Consider the following 10,382-nt stretch of genomic DNA (forward strand, 5'->3'; position numbering starts at 1 on the left):
AAATGCTGCCAGCAAATAAATACCTTTGGGCTATCAAGGAATGGAGTTTTATGAACTGCTTGTACCCATTTCAGCTTTGGCTGCAGCAGTCCATTCACTAGGGCTGTTTCCCTGATTGCCATCGGTGGTAGTAGTAGGGACAACTCAGCCTGTAATCCTAAAGGATGAGATCTGAACTGAGTCTACCGTCTCAGCTGCTCCTAATAATTTTTCCCAAACTCATTTTTATTTAGTAAAGATGTACAAAATCCAGAGAGTCTTCTCTGCAACAGAAACACACGTATATTTTCAGTTTTCCAGACGTTTTTCCGTTCTCTTGTCGAGCAGCTCGCGTGTCCCCCAGGCACTGGTCTGTCCTCTTTCCCTGCTGTTTCCCTCTCCGGCCACGGTGTGGGGCAGGAGCCCACGGCTGCCACCCGGGGCCACGCAGTCGGTTTCACGCCCGACCCCGCTCCCCGGGCGGATTGCAGCCTGCCCCGAGCCCTGTGGCTGCAGCACCTTTTTCTGCTGCTGGCTGGGGAAAGCCCCTCAGCCTTTGGGCATGCAGGGGCCACAGAGGCCATGCCTCTAGCTTCCCTTTTGATAGGAAATGTCAAAACATTCAGATAGCAAATTGCCAGGAATTTCAGGCAAGCAATTCCTGTTCGTAAGTAGCTACTTCTTCCCATTTAAAAGTAGTTTGAACATATACCTTTTCCCTTTTTGGACAACTTGCAGACCTGCCCCAGCGAGAACCACCTCCCTTAAGCATTTCTAGCGCTCAGGGTTACTTCTAGGAGCTGTGCCAGCGGAGTGTGTGTTAAACCTAGGTGGCAGAGAACAAAAACACTCTGTGCAGCATGGGCTTGCATGCCCAGGGAGGCATGCAGTGTTAAACATTAACTGAGCCCTGGCTAGGGGAAGCCGCGGCTGCCTCTCCTGCTTGGCTCAGCATAGCCAGCCCCATAGCTGGCCACCAGAATGGCACCCTGCCTCAGTTTCCCCCGGTTCCTGCTCTCATGCCTGCTTGCTTTAGCTTCTGCCTCTTGTCACGTGCCCAACCCAGGGCACATGGGTTTATGGAATACAGCCTCTGTCCTGCAGGACGCACCCTCCCAAATCAGTATCTGTGCCGTCAGCATGGCACCCACTGCACCCCTGGCCCCGCAGCCCTCCTGGCCCTCCACAGGCAGCCGCTGCCCCAGGCCCTGGGGCTGAGTGGTGGGACAGGGACAGGGACAGGATGGGGAGGGATGGGGTACAGGTGGCTGCTGGTGAAGCTGCCGTGGAGGCTGCTTTGCACTGTGCTGTTGTGTCGTGACCTGAAGAAGTGCCAGTGCAAACAACAGGAGCAGTACCAAGCCGTGGCAATAGCAATGGAGATTTGGGGGATTCTGGCAAGCTTGGACGTTCTGCAGCCTGTTCTCTCTTGTTGTCCAAGCAACCATAAGAGCTGGACTGCAGATGTTAGAGGGGCCATCCTGGCCTGCTCCCTGTCCGTGTATCTGCCTATGAACTTGTCAAACCTCCCTTGGCATTGCCAACGCTGTCTGCTCCCAGAATCCCAGGTAGCAGCAGGTTCACTGGCAGTTGCCACTTGTGGAGGATGATCTTCCCTTCAGAGCTATCTCTTACCACTTGCAACAATTACCCCCTCACCCTGGCCAGGTTTGGCAAATAATGGCCCTGCTGTGGCGGGGCAGGGCACAGAACCTTCCTGAAACTGCCTGCCCCAGCTGAGGCCTGGCTGGGCAGGCCACAAAATGGCTGCCAGGGGGCCTGGGGCCCTGGCTGGGGAGGCCACAAAATGGCTGCCGGGGGGCCAGGGGCCCTGGCTGGGGAGGCCACAAAATGGCTGCCAGGGGGCCTGGGGCCCTGGCTGGGGAGGCCACAAAATGGCTGCCAGGAGGCCTGGCTGCAGGTGTGAGGGGAAGACACAGCAGAAAGGTAGGAGTGCGAGGGGATTCCGCGATCTGGGGGAGAACGGGGTGGTGTGTGGTGGCAGTGGCTACCTGTCACAGAGGGTGTAGATGTCCTACAGCTTAGGCTGGTGATGAAAGGTATTGGATTTTTTTTCTTGCACATTCTGTCAGTATTTGCCTATGGTGGTTGACTGAGCTTGGCCCGGGTACCTGCTTGTGCCTTGGTGTCTTCAGACTGTGCCTTTGGTGCTGAAGAGAGGTGTTTTTGGTGCCTCTGATTAAGGCAAACCGTTGTATTGTGAAATGTGCAAGCCTGTGGCTGATTTGTAAGGCTTGTTGCCCTCATGAATCTCGTACTGTGAATAACTGGAGAGTAGCAGTACAGGACTAGGAAGTTGCTGTTTCCTGAAAATGGATCTAGGTGTGGATAACTGAGGATGTTGTAGAGAACAATAGGTGAATTTTTTACTGCTCTGGCGTTGTGCAATGGTTTTCCACAGGTCAAATGCTGTTCTGGGTTGTCAGAAATATTTCAGGGTTTTGCTACGTTGTATGTTTGTTCTGATTCAAAGATCGAAGCTGAAATTCCTTTAAGTGGTATATTTTTTATTGGAGCGCTGGATGCACGGGGAATCTCTCCACCTATCGTGCATACCCAAAGCGGAAAGCAGTCTTGAATTTATACAATCAATCTATCAATATTCTACAAGCGCCTATACATATTCATTACCTATCCCCGCCTTCCCTTGCTTCTCATGCTAATTAGCCTTTTGGCACCTTGCGCCTGCGTAGAGCTTCCCAAGAATTGTGGGCAGGGGTCTTTGGGAGGAAGACCCCGAGTCTTTCTCACAGTGTACTTTTCACCTTTGGTCAGGAATCTGCTGAGTTGGCATGTTTCTTAACTGCAAGCGCTGGTTGTTGCTAATTCTTCCATTTGTTGTATCTTTATAATGAATTCCAATGTCCAGTTTTGAGATTTATAGTCCTTGCATTTGTTTCTCTGTCCAGTTTGAGATTTATAGTCCTTGCATTTGTTTCTCTGTCCGTCTGCCGCTTCCTTATTATGAGTTCCAGTGTCTTGTTTCGAGATACACAGTCCTTGTCTGGGGATTGTCCTTGCCTCCCCAATGCCTCCTTAATCAGTTCCTATATTCTGTCAAGTTCTCTTAACTTCAGGGAAAACTTTAAATGTTTGTCATGCTATTGTTGTTTTTTTAAGTACATTTTGGTAAAAATTGTTTTCATATATGCTGTCAGAAGATAATATGATGTAGATATGTCCCTCTCCATGGTCAGAAATCCCTCTGTGTCCTGTACAATTGAGTGCAATGGCCTACTCTATGTCAGTGAGGAACTGCAATGGTAAAATGTCTCTTTACTATGTAAACTGCAATGGCAAAACTGGAACTGCAATGGTAAAATGTCTTCACAATTCATACACAGGTGGGCAAATTGTAGAGGAGCTGTTCATGAAGCTTAATGTTTGGGGTAGAGACAGGTACTCATAGAGCCTGCTGTGAGCAGACCAGGCTGCCTAGTCAGCATCTTGTTTTACAGTACATTACATTTCTATCTACTTTTGCAACAATTGTTTGATGAACAGAGTGAGAGATGCTTGTACGTAGTGTGGAAGGGTGCAAAAAGCAACTCTACTAGAAAGCAGGTGATCTCAGCAAAATACAGGCTGGTCACCATGGGTATGAATAGCTGGGTAGCACACAGGAGTTCTCTTGGAGAAAATGGAGTGGGGATGAGTTGCCCTGATGCTTTCTGCCTCTTCCTTTCCCTGTCACAACTATACTCCCTAGCACAGGGATATCCAGAGGCAGGGCCGCATCCTGCTCCTCTGGTACAGCGTGAGCAGGACGTACTTGGCAGCCTCCAGCACAGCGATGGCCTGCTGCCACGTCCTGTCCTACCCAGCAGGGTGGGAGCACCATGGGCTTGCAGTGTTTTGCTATTGGAAAAACCTGTCTGTAACTGTTCCTTGAGCCAGACCCTGCAAGCGTGCACTGTGCGGAAGGAGGAAGGGCACCAGCCTTCCATTTTCAGCTTCCCCAGACGGGTATTGGAAATGGAGAGTTAAAATGTTATGACACACCATGAAATTATTAGGCTTGTCTAACACAACAAAGATTTCATCACATACTTCTTTAAAAAAGCAATGTTAGCTCTGCCTGTTTCTTTTTTTAACTCTGCGTTTTAAGTCTTGACTGAAGGGGGAAAAAGTCGGCAAGAATCCTCTGAAACTGGATACTTTTCTATGTAAGGCTTTGAAATATCAGAGCTGGTTTAGGCAATTCTTCAGCTGAGGATTTTGGATGTTTTTCTGTCCCCAGCAGCCTCCTGGGAAGGTTTCATAAGGACAGCTGTGGAATGCGCTCTGTTTACCAACTTCTTGCCATGGAAAAACAAAGCTTTTATTCCTGGGCTATGGAAAACTTCTGCTGATTAATCCACACCCCCTCTCTGGGGAGGAAAGCACAACAAACAGCAATGTCTCTTCACCCTTTTATGCATCGTATATTAATCACCTAACAAGGGCTCACAGCTATCCCGTGCTCCAGCCTGCATTTGCCCTCTAACTACTGGGAGGAGTTCTGCTTTGTCTATAAAAAGCTGCACTTTGCTGAACACTGTAACAGAACCAAACTTAGGGACCTGATCACTCATCCTCTGTGGAGAGAGCAGACTGAAAACAGCCATGTTTGGGATTGGGAAGAAGCTCGCTGAGGAAGCAACACAACAAGCTGAAAGTGCTGCACAGGGGGCAGGTAAATGCAAACCACTATTTCCCTCTGCTTGTACCTCTTTTTAGATGTTCAAGTATGTGCCCTCCTTGCACTCCAGTGGGCTTTCTGTCCTGTAGCATGGAGCAAATGTCTCATGTGTGAACTTGGCTTTATAGATGCTCTCCTCAGGGCTGTGGTTGGTATGTCTCCAAAACCCTGTGGTACTACAGTAAGTGAGGGACCAGTATGAACTACTGATTTCTACATACTTCTGCTCACTTTTAACAAGTGGGTATCTAGATGATGTCCTGAAGAGATGAGAGGATGGTAGAAAGCTGATAGAGGAGGTGAGATGACTTAGGCTTTTTTTTTTTTAACTATGAACAGCCATGATAAATACGAGTTTTGAAGTAGTGTAATGGATTAGCTTCCTGAGGCGCTGAGGTCTTTGATCTGTTCCAGCCCAGCTGATGTTGTAGCTACTCATGCCACTAAAAGCCTTGGTGTAATCACTGGGGCTTGGGCACCTGAGGCTTGCTGCTGTGACACACTTCCAGCATTTGCCCAGAATTAAGTAGCGTGCCACTGAGGTGAGCCACTGCTGGTGAAGCCAAGCAGGCACTGTAGTAATGCAATTCCTGAGGTGTTAGTGCTTCATATAACGTGAATGGTTGAGATTACCTAACATCATGGAAAGTGAGTCTTTAAACTGGATACTGTGACCTCAAATGCAATCAAAATAGGAAATAATATTAAAAAAGAATCTCTTAATGAGCAGATCGCCAGTCAGTGCTCAGTGAGGCAAGTGTTAAACCTGCTACTAATTTACCATCTATTCCTGGGTCAGCTTGCTAGGAGATGAGAGCCCTAACCTCACACCCACTACCCCCTTTTCCTAAGAATTTGAGTTGATTCTTAAACCAACTATGTTTATGCTGAACCATGAAATAAAAACACCAGGAATTGAGCAGAGGGTAACCACCACTTCTTGTTTTTGAATGAAGATTCCCTCTTGCTTTTACTATACAGTGGCCCTAGGTATGTGTGTGTTTTTTTTTTTTTTTTTTTTTTTTTTGTGGAGGGCTTTTAATATTAATGCTCTGTTCCTTAATATTAGAAGAACATTACTGTTTTTTTTTGTTTTGTTTTTTGTTTTTTTCTGCTAGAAGACTAACACAGAAGTTTTAAACGTGGCATTTGTCCATTTTAGCATGTCACTTTCCCCTTTTGCCCAAAGTGCTTGATGCTGAACCAGCTCTTTGGATACCAGCAGACACCTTGGCCTGAACCCCACGCGCATCTTACCAGCGTGCCCCATGTTGCAGTCCAGCTTCTCTTCCAGATGGAGCTGGAGCAACAACAGGAGCTTCCAGGCACTGGCCTGACTCTGGCCACTTCCATGCGCTGCCGCATGCCTTGCTGAGAGGCAGTAAATAAACAGCACGTGGTGCTCAACTTGTGCTGTGTCGCTGCCAGTGCTGCACCCAGTCTCGGAAGTATTATCAGTGGAGGTATCCTCCGAATCCCCATTAAATGAAAACAAAAGGGGGAAGGAGGTTGTTGTGCCATTTCTTTCAAAGCACAACAAGACTGTCCAACTGGTGGTTCTGCAGCTATTAATTAAATTATCTTTGAAATATTTGAGTGGTGCCTGCGTGTACCCTGAGGGCTTAGTCCCCTGAGCCATTGCTAAGTTTAGAGTGGAACAACTGCTCTTTGCAAGCATCTAAAATTGGCACCTGCTCCAGAGCTCCTACAGGGAGCCATGAACTTGGATGTGACCTGGGATTGGTACAGAAAGCATTTTCCTTAGCCTTGATCAGCCTGCATCATCCACCAGTTAGTAAGCTGCATCAAAAGATGATGCATGGTGATAATTAGCATAGCTTTTAAGCAGTAAAAGCTCATAGAAACTGAGGTTGAAATAGGCTGCTGGTTTATGAGACAGTGTTAATGCAACAGGTACTGCTGGAAAGCCATTCAGTCTAAGCCTGGAGGAGTTCTTAGGTGGGTGGGGGGTGTCTAAAGCTTCATTGCTGTCCTCTCACCCAAGCAATAGCCCCTCACAGCGTGCTTGCATCCTCTTCTCTTTCTGGCTCACTCTTCTCTTTCTGGCTCACTCAGCCTGTCCTGCAGTGGCTGCTGGGCAGAGCAGATCAATGCCTTTAGAAGGCAGCATTTGGAGCCAACGTCAATAAAACATACAGGCTGAACTGAAGGCTGTTTACACCCCCCCTTTTTTTTAGGCAACCCTTCAAAGTTGTCATTACTGAATTTTGGAGAAAGATAGACTGCTTAATTTATGCTTATGTTTTCTTAATTCCAGTTAACACAGTGGGTCAGACTGTGCAGCAAGCAGTGGATCAGGCTAAGGATGCTGGTCAGAAAGGTACAATACTGTTTCTACTTCTTTAAATGCCATTCCAGTGAAATCCCAGATAGATCCCTCACCCCTGCCCCAGCACCCCTCATCTTGTGAGAGGCTCCTGGATGCGTTGGTGCCCTCAATAACTGCAGCAGCAGGGAGGAGCCCTGCTTTCCCAGTACTCTCCACCCAGACTACAGCACTTCAGTGCTGATGTGGGGGCTCTGGGGATGCAGCTGTCTCCTAGTAGGGCTGTGCTGTGGTCCCAGGGCTGACCAGCCAAAAGCAACAAGGCCACATCAGCCACTTTGCCTGCCTGGGCAGAACTGTACCACAACCAGACTCCTTCAGTGCCTCCTATTATCCCATCCAGACCTCTCCCACCCACACCTGGTGAGAAAGAGCAACTATTGCAGTAATTCTACAGTTTATCTTTGTTTTTCTGTTTTAAAAGCTCTTGATGAAGTCTACAAAGTTGCTGAAACTGGAGAAAAAGCTGTAAAAAACGTAGCAAATCAAGCAACTTCCTGGGGCAAAAGCTTTGGACAATGAGGATAATAATGTAACACCACTGAACTTTTTGTAAAATTTCTACTGCATGTACTCTTAAATAAATAAAACCCCTATAATCTACATGGTTTGTGTGCATTCTTTGGGATTACTTTGATTACGCACATTGAATCATAGTCATTGATGTAGAAAGACTGGATTACTGCACAGAGCAGACTGCTGAAGTGGTACTATGCTGTTAATCCAGCCAAGCACCATATCTTTGTGTGAGCTACGGGATAGTTGTGAGTGGACACAACACAAGCCAAGGACTTGCAATTTGGGGTCCTCTCCTGTTTAGTCATTGAGCTAAAGTTAGGGCCCCATCAGAGCAAGTCTCAGAAGCTGAGCACATGAACACCCATTTCAAGAAAAGGTATGTACCTATTCTGTGACTGCTCTCACTTGTGATCTTATCTGTAAAATGGTGACTAGGAATTGTGCAAATAAAGGCTGAAGCATGTTTAAGGTGTACAGAACAACCATAAAACAGTGCCACGACACTGGAACCAATGCTAACAGCAAAAACTGCTGGCCAAGCACTTAACTCACTGCTGAACTGCTTAATGCTGCCTGGGCTGGATTGTCAGTGCAACTTCAACAGCTCTCCACAGCAAAGTGTTGATCTGTAATGCAGTGCACAGTACAGCAAAGGAGGCATCATTTGCATGGTTCCCATCAAATGCAGACAGACAGTAATGAAACATGAGCCAGAAGAACCAAGAACAAGTGGGCTGAAACAAAGTTGCCACCCTGCATGTGTATGAACTTCAAGAGCAATGAGAGAAGAACTGATCTGCTACTTCGATGAGGAAATGGATACTACAAACTTGCTACTTTTTAACGGTATAATTTAGAAATCATTTAGCATCACAGTGAGAATTATCATCGTTACAGCACTTTCTCCTGATGGTAACAGGAGCCTTCAGTGAAAACTGATGTAGTACTCATTTCTCTGCTGGGATGAGAAACGATCGGCATACAAAATAGCCAGTAAAACAGATTTTTTCATATTTTGTAGCTTGCAGGATGCAGGTAACTGAAAACTGTAGTTGTCTTTATTGGGATTCAGCTACAACTACCCCCGTAGTACTTGCTCTAGCTAGTAGGCATGGTTCAAAACCATTTCAAATCTGCTCAAATCAGACTTGAAGCATTGACTGGCTCCCTACCAAGCATCCTGGCAAATTTCTTGGTGAAGCGTGTAGTGGCGTGTCAGTGAATGCAAGCAGTGACAGTGATGCTAGCTGGAGGCAAAATGTGTGTGGCAAGTGCAAGGAGGGGAGTTCTTCATCAAGTTTGATCTCAGACTGAATTCCTGTTATAGTTATTGCAATAAAACCTTATGGTTATATTTATAATCTATGTCCTAGGGCATGACTGCTTTTTTCAGCTGTGGCTACAAAAAGGCTAGGGTTGCTCACAGCAAACGTGTGAAGTTTTACTACTTTTTTTGTGTGTTGCTGTTGCCTGGTTGAGAGAGAGGGAGGTGCTAAAAATGTGATAAGGAACATTTTTTTTTTCCTTAACTATGTAATGACAATGGAACTGAGCTCCATGTTGCACTTACACTCAGTACTAGTGCGCCTTTTAATGTAGGACATCAGTGCAGGGCATCAATCACCAGAAGTCTGGATTCACCAATACAACTTGGTTCTTGCATTTAGCTACAGGCAAAGGGCAAATCTTCAGATCTGCTGTAATCTGAAGTCAAACCCCAAAGGTCAGTCTTATCAAGAATCCAGTCTCTGTCAGAAAGTACCCCAAGTTCTCCTTATGCTGAAAGTCGTGCCTCACAGGTCTCCACAGTGACACCGTTAACAAAAGGTCAGTGCAGCCAAATGGGCTGAGGGAGAAATTCAGTCAATTGTAAAGGCTTCTCTCTGGTAAAGGCTCATCTCTAGGTTTGGTGAAATCATGGCTGGTGGTAGGTCTGATTTCTTTGAGGACACCTTACAGAAGCTCCTGGGAAATCACATACAAATGGGTGGGTATTATAAGACTGTAAGATGCTAATGAACTGGGGGATTTAAAGCTAGGCACTGCACAGCTATTACCTTTTTTTCTCTTCAGCCAGGACAGGAGGTAGAAAATTCCCCAGTTAGCTACCTGTGCTGGCTTCCTATGTGCTCCAGTACTGAAAGGGTCCCACTCTTCCTGTTTGCACAGCCAGATAGAAGTAGTGAGATAATAGTTTACTAGAGAGAAGGAGAGGGGGATGGGGGGGAGAAAACAGACAATTAGCCAAGTTTCTTTACTGCTACTGCACTCTGCTTTCACTAACCATGTCATCAGATAGTGTATATCAGCTTTTAAGATTAATTTTCAATAATACAATTTGTGAATTTTTGTTCTACGAGTTTTAACCGAAGTAGACTGCAAGTTGCCAGAGACATGCAGTCTTAGTTTTGTGTAATTATCTAGCATCTGCACCTGAAAATATGATCCAAGATACAGATCTTGTGTTTAGAGATCTATGCCTTGATCACAGTACTTACGTCGTGCTCACAGCTTTCTTTTTTTCATAAATGTCAAGGTATTTATGCTGCATTTAGGTGATTGAAAGCACTTTTATAACCCTGGCTATTAGTATTTGTGATGGAGCAAGCTATTGGATAAATGTATCCATATAGTCCCTAGAGCTAGTTCTTGGACTAATGTCATGTAGAGCAGGTTAAACTACTTTAGGGACATTTAATGCCTGCAATCTTTAGTTTGGCAAGTTTTGTTAGACTGGAAGATTGCTATATAGAGATCTATATTAGTGAGCCCCTTTCAATAACTAAAAGACAGTCTATTACCAGTAGCCAGGTAGGGAATATACAAATGTGTTGT

The 10,382-nt window shown here is 46.1% G+C and overlaps 1 protein-coding gene and 1 long non-coding RNA gene across 3 annotated transcripts; one reads left to right on the forward strand and one right to left on the reverse strand.

Moving 5' to 3' along the window:
* The first annotated feature begins 1,911 nt into the window (after positions 1-1,911).
* Positions 1,912-7,631, forward strand: LOC137859407 (adipogenesis regulatory factor-like). 2 transcript variants are annotated; one of them, XR_011098261.1, is made up of 4 exons: positions 1,912-1,926; positions 4,241-4,675; positions 6,960-7,022; positions 7,453-7,631. XR_011098261.1 is itself a non-coding variant. In XM_068688457.1 (3 exons), exons 1-3 carry the CDS (start codon positions 4,606-4,608, stop codon positions 7,548-7,550), a joined length of 231 nt encoding a protein of 76 aa, XP_068544558.1. In that variant the 5' UTR covers positions 4,015-4,605; the 3' UTR covers positions 7,551-7,631. The 2 variants fall into 2 exon arrangements, 1 of the variants encoding a protein (XP_068544558.1); XM_068688457.1 differs by lacking the exon at positions 1,912-1,926 and having other exon boundaries at positions 4,015-4,675.
* LOC137859408 (uncharacterized) lies at positions 5,675-10,168 on the reverse strand. Its single transcript, XR_011098262.1, has 2 exons — positions 9,605-10,168; positions 5,675-9,512 (listed from the first exon to the last, which is right to left on the reverse strand). It is a non-coding gene; the product is annotated as an uncharacterized lncRNA (long non-coding RNA).
* Between the last annotated feature and the right edge of the window lie 214 nt (positions 10,169-10,382).

This window comes from Anas acuta, chromosome 7 (genome assembly GCF_963932015.1).
Source record: "Anas acuta chromosome 7, bAnaAcu1.1, whole genome shotgun sequence".
Lineage (NCBI taxonomy): Eukaryota > Metazoa > Chordata > Aves > Anseriformes > Anatidae > Anas > Anas acuta.

Coding starts and splice junctions, on each gene's coding strand:
- LOC137859407 (XM_068688457.1), top strand. CDS start 4,606: ATGTTTGGGATTGGGAAGAAGCTCGCTGAGGAAGCAACACAACAAGCT. Junction 4,676..6,959: donor AAGTGCTGCACAGGGGGCAG/GTAAATGCAAAC, acceptor TCTTAATTCCAG/TTAACACAGTGGGTCAGACT. Junction 7,023..7,452: donor TAAGGATGCTGGTCAGAAAG/GTACAATACTGT, acceptor CTGTTTTAAAAG/CTCTTGATGAAGTCTACAAA.